At 33.5% G+C, this 15,582-nt stretch overlaps 2 protein-coding genes across 2 annotated transcripts in view; one reads left to right on the forward strand and one right to left on the reverse strand.

Moving 5' to 3' along the window:
- Positions 1–2,642: 2,642 nt before the first annotated feature.
- On the reverse strand, positions 2,643–7,017 carry LOC131849711 (vacuolar protein sorting-associated protein 28 homolog). Its single transcript, XM_059199825.1, has 5 exons — positions 6,828–7,017; positions 6,020–6,121; positions 4,939–5,073; positions 4,063–4,204; positions 2,643–2,764 (listed from the first exon to the last, which is right to left on the reverse strand). Exons 1-4 carry the CDS (start codon positions 7,011–7,013, stop codon positions 4,073–4,075), a joined length of 555 nt encoding a protein of 184 aa, XP_059055808.1. The 5' UTR covers positions 7,014–7,017; the 3' UTR covers positions 2,643–2,764; positions 4,063–4,072.
- Positions 7,018–14,625: 7,608 nt separating this feature from the next.
- LOC131849743 (protein 4.1 homolog) overlaps positions 14,626–15,582 on the forward strand; it is a 103,938-nt gene continuing 102,981 nt past the window's right edge. The window contains exon 1 of the mRNA XM_059199857.1: positions 14,626–14,921. The gene's annotated coding sequence lies outside the window, so the exon portion shown is untranslated. The remainder of the gene's footprint in view (positions 14,922–15,582) is intronic.

Below are 15,582 nucleotides of genomic sequence, written 5' to 3' on the forward strand. Positions count from 1 at the left end.
TGTTCACATCATTATAAATTCTATGAATAAGATTAAAGAAAGTAGGCATAAGTCTAGTCTAATATATATAACTCAGAGGTGACTGACATAGTGATCTATCAACGCACAGCCCAAACCATTGGACGGATCGGGCTGAAATTTGGCATGCAGGTAGATGTTATGACGTGGCAGCCGATAAGAAAGGATTTTGATTAATTCTACCCCCAAAAGGATAAAATAGGGGATGACAGTTTGTATGAAACTTTGTCAATTTTAAACCGATGGGGCTGAGACTTTGCATGCATAAAGCTACTATGACGTAGGGGATCCACTAAAAAAGGATTTTGTTGAATTCCACTCCTAAGGGGATAAATTAACGCGAACGAAGCCGCGGGCAAAAGCTAGTTCTACATACAACCGGTCGATACGTTATTATACATTTCCTTTTTTCATGTTATTGATAACAAAATGCGATTATATGGAAATTTCTATTATTTTCGAAATTTCTATTTCACTAAGACAGGATTTTGATTAAATGGATTAAATAGGGGATGAAAGTTTGTATGAAACTTTGTTAATTTCAAACCAATCGGGCTGGGACCTTGCATGCATAAAGCTACTATGACGTAGGTATCCACTAAAAAAGGATTTTGATGAATTTCACCCTTAAGAGGATAAATTAACGCGAGCAAAGCCGCGAGCAAAAGCTAGTTATGTATATTATTTGTACTATATTTTTTTCTTTCTGGAATATTATTTAGAAGAAAACTGCATAAATGGTTAATATCTCAATAAATATTTTTTTTATTATGCCCTCTGGAAACCATCGTGATAAATTCCTGGTGAATTTGTCACGATGGGCTAACGATGATAAGATGAACATGAGGTTCATACATCCTCCACCAGCGTATACCGTTAGCGCAGGCGGGTGCACCATTACATTATCATCCATGAATTTAATTCAATTCAAAATATCTTTACTCAAGTAGGTATTCCAGACTCTTATGATACGTAAAATCTACCGTCAGTTCGGAATGATTTCGAGATGAGAAGAACTGACAAGAAACTCAGCTCGTATTCAAATAAATGTTGTACATATTTACAATGTTATCTTATAGGTATCTGCTTTAGATATGCAGTTCTAAATAGGCCAGGATCTTTTTAAGATCGTAGAAATTTCGCTGGTGAACATCTCATTCCCTCTTCGACCGCATTTAAAATTTAATGTTATTGCTTATTAATTTACGTAGTTTTATCATCGAATTGATGTACGATTACAATATTTATCAGTTAGTTATTGACAGACTAAGAAGGTTACAAAGGTTTGGCATGAAGTAGAAGAATGCAAATTATCACAAATAATTTATTTGTATGTGCAATTTATAAGGTAGTTACCAATATTTATGATAAGTTTATATATTAGCTGTCCAGGCAAACGTTGTATTGCTATATAAATTAATAATGCTATAAAAAAATATTAAAATATTGGTGATAAAGGGTGAAAATTTAGGGTTGTATTTATTTTTTAATATCACATAATAAAAAATAAAAATATTGTAGAAAATTTTTAGGGCGCACCACCCTTAACACTCTTAGGGCTATAAAAATCATTAAATAGTATAAAACAAAGTCGCTGTCGCCGTCTGTCCGTCCCTATGTATGCTTAAATCTCTAAAACTACGCAACGGATTTTGAAGCGATTTTTTTTTAATAAATGGAGTAATTCAAGAGGTAGGTTTATATATATAATACACCCGTGCGAAGCTGGGGCAAGTAGTTAGTTATAAATCTATTCTCAAACCTATTGAATATACATATAAAATTACAGGCGAGTAAGTACTCGCTAACTAAGTAGTTATAAATCTATTCTCAGACCTATTGAACATTTGCCGTTTCGGGGGAGTGTAACACGAAACTCGTGACATGAGAATTTTATATATTAGATGGAGAACAAATTAAGATTAAATAAATAGTACTAAGTATGTAACATGTTTATTTATTATTATAAATTGATAATTTACAAATTAATCATAATATTCACTTGATCAGGGGTGAGCAACACGCAGCTGAAGCGATATAATGCAATATTGAATCATATCATTACATAGTATAAAACAAAGTCGCTGTCGCTATCTGTCCCTATGTATGCTTCAATCTTTAAAACTACGCAACGGATTCTGAAGCGGGTTTTTTAATAGATACAGTGATTCAAGGGGAAGGTTTATATATATAGTACATGTACACCCGTGCGTAGCCGGGGCGAGTAGCTAGTTACATAGTATAAAACAAAGTCGCTGTCGCTGTCTGTCCGTCCCTATGAATGGTTAAATCTTTAAAACTACGCAACGGATTTTGAAGCTTTTTTTTTAAATAGAGTGATTTTAGAGGAAGGTTTATATATATATATAATTTTTATTTTATTTTGTTTAATTCAGGCGGGTGTAGATAATAGCTGTACACCCGTGGCGAGTAGCTAGTTTCGTATAATTTTAATAGAGGCCAATTTTCTAATTGCCTCCCTTAACAAGAAAAAGGGGGCCGATGTTGGGAATCGTTGGTTTAAATATTAAATGTTTAGGCTGTGTTTATTTTGAGTGATGTATACTTCACTCAAAATAAAACAGCATTTTAAGCCTGTTCATATTATAATTATGACACTAAAATTTGAGTGAAGTATACATAGTGTTCATATTATAGTTATGATATTAAAATATTGTGATTACTTTTAACTATAATAAATATGTAGTAAAATGCTTCACGTCGTCCGACATCCACGATGAGATACCTGTAAACAAATTGAATAATTTAGAAATAACTAGCACATCTATACATATAAATAAAATTGGAGTGTCTGTTTGTAATATTGAATTAAACGTTTTTTACTACATACATATGGATATAAATACGGTACATACACCAAAATAACATTTTTTATCTGCCTGACTGTTTGTTCCGACTAATCTCTGAAATGGCTAGACCGATTTTGACGGGACCTTTTTTGGCAGGTAGCTGATGTAATAAGGAGTAACTTAGGCGACTTTTATTTTAGAAAAATAAAGTTAAATTCCATGCGGACGCAGTCGCATGTACAGCTAGTCTATACATATAAATAAAATTGGAGTGTCTGTTTGTAATATTGAAATAACCATTTTTTACTACATGCATATGAATATAAATACGGTACATACACCAAAATAACATTTTTTACAATTTTTGTCTGTCTGTTTGTTCCGTCTAATCACTGAAATGGCTGTCGCCCTTGAGAATATTCCATTACTATCCATTACAGATAGGAAAAATTATAATTAGTGCTCGTTGGTAGTTTCTATTTACACGTTTCAAAATTAAAAATGTTACAACTATTACTTAAAAGGGTTAAAACAACACACGAGTTTCTTGTTCGTTTATCTTGTGATGAGACAGCTTTCCGAATTATTGGTAGATTAGAAGACGGATAACTTTGACTATTCAAAAGTGCATAAATTAAGTTAATTTGAATAATAGATTTATTCTATTCTAAAATACAATAAATTTTACGTTATGAACGTGAGCAAATTCATGTATGTCTATTACAGACTCTTATGATATGTTAAATCTACCGTCAGTTCGGAATGATATCGAAATGAGAAGAACTGACGAGAAACTCAGCTCGTATTCTTTTCAAATAATAGTGCAACATGTTTATAATAATACACAGTCATTAAAATTCAAATTTGGAGGAATAGAGTGATAGCATATGCTATCGCAAAGAACAAAAAATTTAATCAGTGTTCGCAACCTGAACAGACCAGTCCCCACAAGCAGCACCCGTTCACGAGTATGACGGATGAGCCAGCCATCACTGCGCTCAACCATATTTGGGGAGCACATCGACCCGGCCCACCACGCCGCCACAAGTTTGAACTTTATAGCGAGCATGACTGTTTCAAGTTACTCCACTACGTCATTTATATTATTTACAGCATACACTGTACCAATCACAGTTTTCACCCATTACAATATTAAATTTACAATATCTAATTTTATCTATTAATGTCCTACATGAATAAATCATTTTTGATTTGAATTGATTTAAAAAATTACCTCTGCCTCATCAGTCCTTGTGTAGGAACTTGTTGAAGGCGCCGTATGAGCTCTCCAGGTCGAACACCAACTGGCGGACCTGCGCCTCCGACAGCTCGTCCGATGCTGACATTTCTGACAGCTTGTCCAACCACTCTCGTACCTGTTATTAAATAGAATAGCAATAGAATAACAACTAAAGAATACGACCTGAGTTTCTTTTCGGCAGCTGGCCTTTACAGCTTCACCGGACGATAGGGGGCGAGTGTAGATGGCACTCACTTATGGAGCGGCTGAAGGCCAACTCCCGCCTGACGGATACGACATTAGTCTGAGGGCACCACTAGGGGTTCGAACCTCGGTTCCGGCTCGTAACATCGGTCCCGTTTGAATTGGATGGCGGATAGGTCTGAGGGGTCTGAGTTTCTAGTCAGTTCTTCTCATCTCGTAAGCATTCTGAACTAACCACACCCCTTTTGAATAGACAACATTTTATTAAATCTACCGCTTATTCGGAATGCTGTCTCATCACAAGAAGAATAAGTAAGAAACTTGTGTGTTGCTCTTTTAAACAATCCTTGTAAGTTCACATTTTACAAGTCGAAACGTGTGAATACAAACTACCAACCAGCACTAATTTATTTAGGCTCAAATATAAAAACACAATAAGATTAAATCAGTCGTAGTGATAAGAGCAGACCAGTTCCTACAAGCAGCACTCGTTCACGAATATGATGGATGAGCCAGTCATCACTGCGCTCGACCATATTTTAATGACCCGGCCCACCACGCCGCCACATGTCTGTACATTTTAGTGAGCATGACTACTCATTCCACTCAACCACGTCACAGCTACAAAAATTATAAAATAGACATCAAATGATGGTTAAGGCAAACCTTGAGTTTTCCTTCGAAGTCTTCTGGTAACATAAGCAGCCGATCCATGGTGTCGTGGAGGTCCCGCAGCTCGGGCTGGATCATGTCCATCGCACGGAACTCCAGACGCAGTTTATCCATGAGTGTGATGAATAACTGCAAGAAACAGGTGTTTTTTTTATAGCACAGGGGACAAACGAGCCTGCGGCTAACCTGATGGTAAGTGATTACCGCCGCCCATAAGCACCCGCAACACAAGGGATTGCAAATGTGTAATCCCAATTATTCCAATTATTTGTGGTCGTCGTAATATGTTTTTCTCTTCCATTCATCCCTGTTTGCAGTCATCTCGTTATTTACTTCCTTTCTTACCATATCATCTTTCACACAGTCCATCCATCTCTTTTTCGGCCTTCCTCTGCCCTTATAACTATCCACATTCATATGTAACACCTTCGTTAAGATATTATTCTCATTCCTACGCATTACATATCCCTACCACGATAGACGATTACTCATCAACCTATCCGACACCGGTCCCACTTTCATACTTCCTCTGATGTATTCATTCTTTATCTTATCCATTCTTGTCACACCACACATCCATCTCAACATTCGCATTTCAGTTGCATGCAGTTTCTTACCATATCATCTTTCACAAGTCCATCCATCTCTTTTTTCACCTTCCTCTGCCCTTATAACCATCCAAATTCATATGTAACGACTTCCTTAATATATTATTTGACGACCTCGGTGGTCTAGCGATCTAGCACACCGCTTTACGACCGATAGTCGCGGGTTCGATTCCTCACACGCCACAAACAATTGTATTCATGAGTATGATTGTTTGTATCGGTCTGGGTGTTCTCTATGTATAATATGTATGTATTTACAATAAAAATATATCTATGTATATGTATCTGTTATCTAGTGCCCATAACACAAGCTTAGCTAGATTAACTTGGGTCTAGATAGCGCTGTGTGAATTATCCTGAGATTATCTTCATTCCTACACATTACATGCCCATACCACGTCAGATGATTACTCCTTAACCTCTTCTCACCTTTGTGGTATAAAAAAGTTACAATTGTATTTACTCACAGACACAATTTCGGCGATGTATTTGTTTGTATTTCCCTTATCATCCTTTATCAGGTTTGGTTTGTTCTCCTTTATTCTTTCCAGTGCTGCCAGACAGTCTAACTGTAACGAAAGAGTATTGAAATTATATATTCAATAACTACAAAAATAAAATTTAACATTACTGTTATTCATGGAAAGTGGATGTGAAGGAAAAAGAAAAGATGGATAGACTGTGTGAATAATGTAACGGACGGTAGGGAAAAAAGTATGTAAAAACTTGACGTTCATAAGCGGCTAAAATGTCGTACTTGAATAAATGATTTTTTAATTTGAATTTGAATGTGAGATGAAGCCGCAGGTCATTGCTAATCATACTAATATTATATAAGCGACAGTTTGTGAGTATGCATGGATGGATATTTGTTCCTCTTTCATACAGAAACTATGGAATGGATTTTAATGAAATATTACAGTAATCTATACATATAAATAAAATTGGAGTGTCTGTTTGTAATATTGAAATAACCGTTTTTATATAAATATAAATAAGGTACAGATATTAAATAAAATAATTAGGTGTCGCAATAAGATACATACACCAAAATATGTTTTTTTACAATTTTTGTATCTGTCTGTCTGTTTGTTTCGGTTAATCTCTGAAATGGTTGAACCGATTTTGAAGGGACTATTTTAGCAGGTAGCTGATGTAATAAGGTGTAATTAAGCTACTTTTATTTTAGTTTTTTTTTTCTTTTAGTAAAATAAATTTCCATGCTGACGAAGTCGCGGGAACAGCTAGTATATGATATAAGAAAAAAAAACTCACCCTATATTTGTCAGTAAATGATTCTATAGTTGGAAACTCATCACCCTGCACCTGCTTGAACGCTACTCGGTACTGCACGAGCAGTCTGCTGCATGCCGCTGTGTATTCCTGGGCACGAACACAGTCTCTCATGTACGCCTTCTCCAGATGCTGTAATGTGCTTACTACAGCATATAGTTCGGCCATGTTATCATGCCTGGAATAAAAAATTGTTAATGGTTTAATAAATAGTACATATTTACTAATAAAATCTTTAGTCTGGTTTATTTCATGGCTTCCCTAAGCCTAAGGGCTTCTTGGGCTGCAGCCTAGGGCCCCGTAGATACAAAGGGCCCCCAACCCCCATTGAAAACAATAAGCATTATATTGAATTAAAAACAAATCTAGAGGTAGAATAAAAAAAAATTTAAATATTCAAAAGTGTTAAGTTTACTCCAATAGATTATTTTTATTTCTAAAATATTAACAATCCTATCATAAGGTTGGCAACACTGAGATCAATTAACCCATGCATGTGCGTGTCTATCAAACGGAATAGGGAATTCATATGCTTGTTTTTGGTTCCTATATTATTTTAGTTGTTTTAATAGAGTAATATATTTGTCACGATGGGCTAACTGACCTGACCTCATGCTCATCTTATCATCCTCCACTGGTCCCCGCCAACGTAAACCATTTGCGCAGGCGGAAGCACCATTCCATTATCATCCATTAAAAAAAAATAGAGTAATATAATTAGGTTAGCCCCTAAGTAATTTTAGCTCATGGCCCAACAAATTTACGGCCCCTGATCTCATATAATATGGATATTTTTTATTGCAAGGAGAAATATCTTGAATATGCTGTCACTGTCACTGTGGTTAAGACCTCATAAAGAAAGAGGGAGATAGAAAACACTAGAGGAGACCTTTCTCATTCAAATCAACATTGAACAGGGGACTTGTGTGACAATTGAAATATATGAATGTATCTATATTACAGAGGCACATAATTATTATATACATCATCTGCTGCTTCCTTATCCCATTTATTTGTGGTCGTAATATGTTTTTCTTTTATTTCGTCATCTCGTTATTCACTTCCTTTCTCACCATATCATCTTTCACACAGTCCATCCATCTCTTTTTCGGTCTTCCTCTGCCCTTATAACCATCCACATTCATATGTAACAACTTCCTTAAAATATTATGTTTATATATATATATATAGAAATTAATTGGATGGATCTGAATTTTTTGTAAATCTATTTACCAGACTTCAATCTGGATCAATATCAAACTTTTTTATTGTAAATATTGCCATAATTAAAACACATTTTATTGTTGGTTAGTAATACAATGACATCTGTTTTTTTTATGTATGATAATGGAATAGTGCACCCGCCTGCGCTTACGGTTTACACTGGCGTGGCATCAGTGGAAGATGATAAGGTGAGCATGAGGTCAGGTCAGTTAGCCCATCATGAGAAATTATCACAATGGTTTCCAGGGGGAACCGCATGAAGGTCAACCTGACAATGTACATTGCTAGCAATGAGATCCATATTATTAACAATCCCCTTTCCCCCCCGATGACGTCTGTTGAGACTATGTATATCACACATGATAGTGAACTGAGAAAATGTACATAAAATTATTGATCTTTTATAGGAAAATAAGATGACCTGAGATGAGTTAAGACATGGTCGTACAGAATATTTAGTCTGTCTTCCTTGCCATAATTAATTGCAAGTATTTCCTTAAAGTATAAGTAACTGTGTCCGATACATTTCTTTGGGGAAACGAAAAATCAATATAACGCATGATATTAGAATATATTAAAAATTCAAAAAGTAACTTACTTTTCACGTTCCCTGGCATTTCTGTAAAGCTTTACTTCTTCGTAGAGTTCAGGTCTGGTGTCTGTAATTATAAGAAATTGTAAATATTAATATTGAAACAAAGGTTGAATTGGCATGATATGTATACGGTCGAAATTACCTTGCATTTTACTAATTTAAATGCCACTATAAGAAACGAAATAAGAATTAAACGATGAGGAGAGACTTTAGAAGTGTTAACTATCTACAAATAACAAATATTTTAGTATTATTCCACTATTTGAAGAGATTAAAACTGGAATTCTTATATGAAAAAGAGAATAATAAACACTGACTAATTTTTTTTTTTTTTTGGTTTATTTATCCGTAATGGAAAGGCAAAGAGTCTAAGCCCATACAGCCGTTGTCTTTGGTATAATTTCTGTATTTTTATTTCTTTTTTCCTTCTTCAGATATCTTCTACTGTGGAGACAATATATTCATAAATTGGTTTGTATGTTTCTTGATTTTTAAGTAAAATCTGAATAGTGCGCGGGATATTCAGATCCTTGTAAATGGACATTAATTTGTCAATTAGAGCTAAACGTTGTATATTGAATTGTTGACAATCGAAGAGTAGATGATCCAGAGTCTGTACTTCTCCGCTTGAACAATAATTACACACTGGACTAGATATCATTTTCATTCTACACAAGTGTTCATTAAATCGTCCGTGTCCAATTCTTAAGCGACTTAATGTCGTATAAAATCTTCTAATTTTAATTTTTCCTTTAGTAAACCATGGGGATTTAATATCCTGTTGAATTTCTTTTAACCATTTTCCTTTAATTTTAGTAGATTCATCCCAAAGTTTTATCCACTGATTTTTAATCCTTTGCTTTATTTCTATAATAACGTCTCTGTCCGGAATTTTTATTCTCTTCTCTATTTGATTGACAGGACAGTTAGTTATTAAACGAGCTAATTCATCTGCTTTCTCATTACCAATTACTCCAATATGGGAAGGAACCCAAATTAGAATAATATCTTTATGTAATTTATGTTTCAGGTCGTGCATCTTACTGCGAATACTTTGAATTACAGAGGAAGCGGTTAATTTATTATGAGAATCGTTCGAAAGAGCCATCAAAACACTCATACTATCTGTTATGATTAACCATTTGTCACAGTCAAAAGTCTCTTTAATGTAGTCTAAAGCCTTAATAATCGCATAAGCTTCTGCCGTAAATATACTTGCATTTTTCGAAATTTTGGTACCACTTGCCATTTGTTCTGTGCCATCATATATAGCAATGGAAACACATTCTTTATTTTTTGCTCCGTCGGTGTATATTTGCCTATATGTGTTCCACCGCGACAGGTATTCATATACGTCATATTTATCTTTTAATGTTTTATTAATATTTATAGAAATTTGAGAATAGAGGGCATCATATGAGTATCCATAATAACTCGGAGATGGTTTAATATAGATATTAAAATTACGGACCCAATCAATAAATTCACTAACCTTTTCAGAAAGAAAAGTTTTTGGAAATGAAGAATCTAGTAGTTTAATTAGCAAGGTATTTTTATTTACAGAAAGTAATTTCAACAGAAAGGTAAGTTTTAAAAATTCAAATCGTAATCTTAATGGTGATAAGTAACACTCTACTTGCATAGAATTTATAGGTGAGGTATTCATAGCACCCAAAATTAATCTAAGATTTATATTTTGAATTTTTTTCAAGTTTTTCTACATAAACATTGTATTCACAAAAGCAAAAGAAAGCATATTCAAAATGTGTTCTAACTAACGATTTATATAACATCAATAGAGTTTTAGGATCTGCTCCCCAACGAGTGCCTACTAATGATCTAAGAATATTAGTTGACATCATGGCTCGATCTGCTAAGCAATCGACATACTTTTTCCAACACATTTTGTTTTGGAATAAAACGCCCAAAAATTTTACTTCCGATTCTATTGGTATAGTGTATCCATTGTATGTAACAGATAAATTTGAAAGATCTAAATTAAGATTATTATTCTCAAATAAAATCATTTTACTTTTCGAAGGGCTAATTTCTAAATCAAGATATGAAAAATATACAGATAGATTACGTAGAGCATTGTTTATTTTGTAACTAATGTCTGTTAAATTATTTCCATAGCAATATATTGCTAAATCATCAGCAAATTGAAGATTATGTACTTCTCTACCCAATACTTCATTTAATCTATGGACGTACAATATGTACAAAAGAGGACTTAATATACCGCCTTGACACACTCCGATATGCGATAACCGAGGTCCAAGACATGTATTATTAGTGAGCTTCACATATACTTCACGACCATTCATAAAATTAAATATCCAGCGTACTAATTTATTTGATATTCCAAGTGAAGCTAGAATGTCAGACATAACATTATGATTGATATTGTTAAAAGCACCGATAATATCCAAAAAAACACCAGCAAAATGTTGCCTATTTTTTTTAGTTCTATTTATGTCCATATATAAATGACATAAACTTTCGCGAGCCGAAAATCCACGTCTAAAGCCAAACTGATTCGGCGGTAATATATTTTGAGATTCGATAAAAAATTCGAGACGTTGTTTTATAAGTTGTTCAAAAATTTTTCCAAAACAGGATGTTAAAGTTATAGGTCGATATGAATCAGCTTGTGAAGGATTCTTATTTGATTTTAATACTGGTATTAAACAATCAGTTTTCCATTCATTAGGAATAATAGAATTAAGCCAAAGTAAATTTAGGATATTAAGAAACATTTCTAAATTGTTTTCATTTAATTTTTTTAGCATTTTATATGACATATTATCTAATCCTACAGCTGTATCCTTCCTACTTTTTACTGCTGTTTGAAGTTCTACTAATTTAAAGGGCTGATTAAAAAAACTATCAGTATGTTTAAAAGTGTCATCTATATAAAGAGGTCTTGAGACAAAATCAGGAGTATATTTGTGCAAAAAATCGTCAATCCATGGCATTAGATTGTTGTTATTACCTATATAAGTTTTATTTGAATATTTTTTATTAAATTTTCTCAAATTTTGCCAAATGGTTGAAATTGGTGTTAATCTATTTAAATTTGAGCAGAAATTTTGCCAGCTTTGTATACGTACATTTCTGATTGTTAATTTTTTTAATGCTTGCAGTCTTTTAAATGTAATATAATTGTCTATGGTAGGATCTCGTTTAAAATTGACATAAGCATTTTTACTATTTTGAACAGCTGATGCGCATTCTTCATTCCACCAGGGAAGAGGACAATGTTTATATTTTTTAATACTGTCACCTTGTGGATGCGACAATTTTTTCTGTATTGTTGACTTTCTGCCTAATACTATATCAACGGTGTCTTGCATAATTTTACAGAAGCGCTGATAAGTGATAATGGGATCATTCTCATTAATAGAAAAATCCTGTAATTTTGTATTAACTAAAATACTATATGTATCCCAGTTTATTAGACGCAAATTACTGTGATGAATTGAAACAGTACCATTAATTTGTGCTAAACTATGACATGGAGAATAATCATTTCCTACGGTTAGTTCGGTCACTATAGGGAGATGATAACTACCTATGGGGTCATCGTGTACATACCATTCACACATAAGTGCTATGGTCGGACTAACTATAGTTAAATCTAAACCATTAGGTTTCCATATATGAGTTCCTACAGTTGTAGCTTGAGTATCATTAAGTAAAACCAAGTTGCATTCGTCTAGTGATTCTAAAATATCTCTACCTCTAGGTTTAATGGTATCACATCCCCAAATAGTGTGATGTGCATTGAAATCTCCGGCAATAATGAATGGTTTAGGTATATTATTTATAAAATTTATGAACTTAGATTTAGAGAATGGTGTGGTACAATTTGTTGGGCAATAAACAGTAGCAAAAGATATTTTCTTATTATTAACAATAATCTGTACAACCAGATTTTGTAATCCATCATCAGACATTACATCAATTTTATTATATGTTATACTATTATGCAGTATAATAGCAACACCATTATGATGGTTACCTGAGTCATTTCTTACTATATTATATCCTTTGATTTTATATTTATGGTGTGGTCTTAACCATGTTTCACAAATTAATGCAATATGAATATTTTTACTATATAAAAATTGTGAAAATAAATGTCGATTGCTCAACAGACTTTGAGCATTCCACTGTACTATGTTTAATTTGCTTATTGTGAATTTTGAATACTATTTATTTTAGTACTGAAATTTTCAGTAAGCAGTTCTAGTACATTTTTAGAGCAAATTGATGTATTTTGGGTCTTATTTAATGTTATTAATTTAACAATGGTCTCTACAAGGAGGCCTAGTGATTTGTCATCATTTTTTAAAATTGAAATAATGTCATTATTCTGTTTATTTAGTCTGTGTCCAAGAGTGGGAAAAGATTTGAAAGTGTCTGCATATGAAGGTCTTTGTGCTTTATTTCTATTCTCAATTATTTTTTTTTGTTTTACAGGGCACTGTGATGAGACACTTATATGGTTCCCATCGCAATGGAAACACTTGGCATTATCAATTGGTGTAGTACATGTTTTAAAATTATGGTTTCCTTTACAAATGGAACATATCTCAGCATTCTTGCAAAACTTTGCAAAATGACCATACCTTAAACACCGGAAACATTGTTTAACAGGAGGAATGTAAGGTGAAATATCATGTCTCCAACCTTCCAGGTCCACATAGTCGGGCAGAACTGATGCAGCAAAAGTAATGGCTACTGTCTGTGTTGGCTGTAGATAAAAAGTAACATCATTTTTAACTTTTCTTAAAAAACGTCGAATACAAATAATTTTCTTATAGCTTGATAACATTGTGTAAATCTTCATATTGGATAAATTTATAGGGACATTTCTGATGACTCCTGTGACTTCGGTTGAACCTGCTGGAATGCTAGCTTTAAACTGGTATTCTTTCAAAAATGTTAAATTGTTTAAGAATGCATTTGCAAGACCTGGCTTCTCAAAGTAAACACCGATTTTATATTTATTTAGGCTTCTAAGGTATTTTACCCCTTTATTGAATCTTTTTAAGCAGGATGATAAGGATAAAAGATCTCTGGCGCCTATGGCGGTATTAGAATCAGTAGACTCAACGAAGACAACAAATTCAGTTGCACCGGAGTCTTCTGGGTATCGTCGATTATAATCAGTAACAAAATAAGGTTTATATAATACTTTAGGATCTGAATCTGCTTCTTCGTAATCAGACGTGGTTGTTGATTTACAATCGCTATCAGGATCGTCTGGAGATGCAGTTTTTTTCCGCTTCCTTCTATTCTTCCCCATGACGAGGGTGCAATACACTATTTAAATAGTAAACTATACAGAAATAATTAATATATAATGGAAAATGAAAATATAAAATCAAAAGAGCGCGCTTCCTTTCAAGCGTTCCCGCGACTTTTCATAAGAATCTCAATCACACTGACTAATATGTTTGACAGTTCATTTGACATTGACAACTTTATTTCCCTTGTTGCCAAAATATTCCGGTTAAATATTAAGATTTGGTAATAATGTAGTACAAAAATTCAAAATCCTAGATTTGTTCTTAGGGAATCTATTTACCTACGTATCGACTATAATTACTTGTCTTTTGTAAATTACAGTAGTATACATTGAGCATTTCTGCTTTATCGTGTATATGAGTGTATTGTGTATAAATAATATATGTAATTTAATAAAATTATTGATTTTTAATTACATTTAATGCCAAAAATTTGAATAAGCGTTGTGATCGTCATCTTTTATAATATTTAACATGTACGTGGTACATACATACATTGTGTTGAATTGTTAATTAAGTTGATTACCTTCTTTCCAAGGCTCGCAATCATAAAAAAAGATAACTGTCGTGGTGACGTAATCTTCCAATATGGCGGATGACGCGCGCATTCCCTCCCGCCCCCTACTCTAGTTTGTTTCGTCTCGGTTGAAGCAACCGACTCGTCCCGAGTCCTACTCGTCTTGAATGATTTCACCTTGCAATGAATGAATATTGTTTTAGACACCCCGTGTACAAATTGTTCACATAAGTAACTCGTCGTCGGGACTAATAAACGGTGTTTACAGTGTTCTATTGGTGTATCCGTGGTGACAGTGGTATTTACAATAATTTCTCCCTATTGTGTGACCGTTGTGTTTACGTGCTGAAAACATTATCTATTGTGGAAAATTGAGCTAACCGGCTTTAAAATTTCCTGTTTAATGGGATCTTGTTGACGCACAGGTAAGCAAAATTATGTTTTAAAATCTCAAATGCGTATTACTTTGTTTCAATTACTGCTAATTTGTGTTATTTTCAGGAGTTTAACTGCGTGTTAAGTTAAGGGTAATTGCGTAAAACGAGAGTTAACTAGAATCTGTATAATAGTGTCGTTGCAATGTTTATTTAACGTTTATTTAAACGATACAATTCGTATTGGAATGTGTTAACTGCCGTGCCACGGGCGAGGTACGTATCTTGGGCGCGGCGCCGGCTGTCCCACTTTTCTAGATAGCATAATTTGTACTCACCTTTAAAAATGCGCGTGTATATACCCATTATTTTAGTAATGCATATTAAAGTTTATTAAACATTTATAATCTATACTAATGCTATTATAAGCTAACCATACAGATAAAGTACGATATATGCAGGAAATTGGAACATGTTTTTGAGGTTAATATTAAATTAACGTTTGAAATAAATCTATATTTAACATCGCAATATATTATTTAACGGGTTTATGTTGGACATTGTATTAATATTTTGTCATAAATTTGTGATTATAAGCATTTACAAATACAATGTATATTTGTAAAATAAGTTCCATTATAGTGTTTGTTATCTGCTGTGAAGTGTAATAACTTAACAAATATTTTTGTCCCGTGGTTAGGCATGTGTTAGT

The sequence above is a fragment of the Achroia grisella genome, unplaced genomic scaffold (assembly GCF_030625045.1).
Source record: "Achroia grisella isolate CSIRO2021 unplaced genomic scaffold, CSIRO_AGI_Agris_v1 utg660, whole genome shotgun sequence".
In the NCBI taxonomy this organism is placed as follows: domain Eukaryota; kingdom Metazoa; phylum Arthropoda; class Insecta; order Lepidoptera; family Pyralidae; genus Achroia; species Achroia grisella.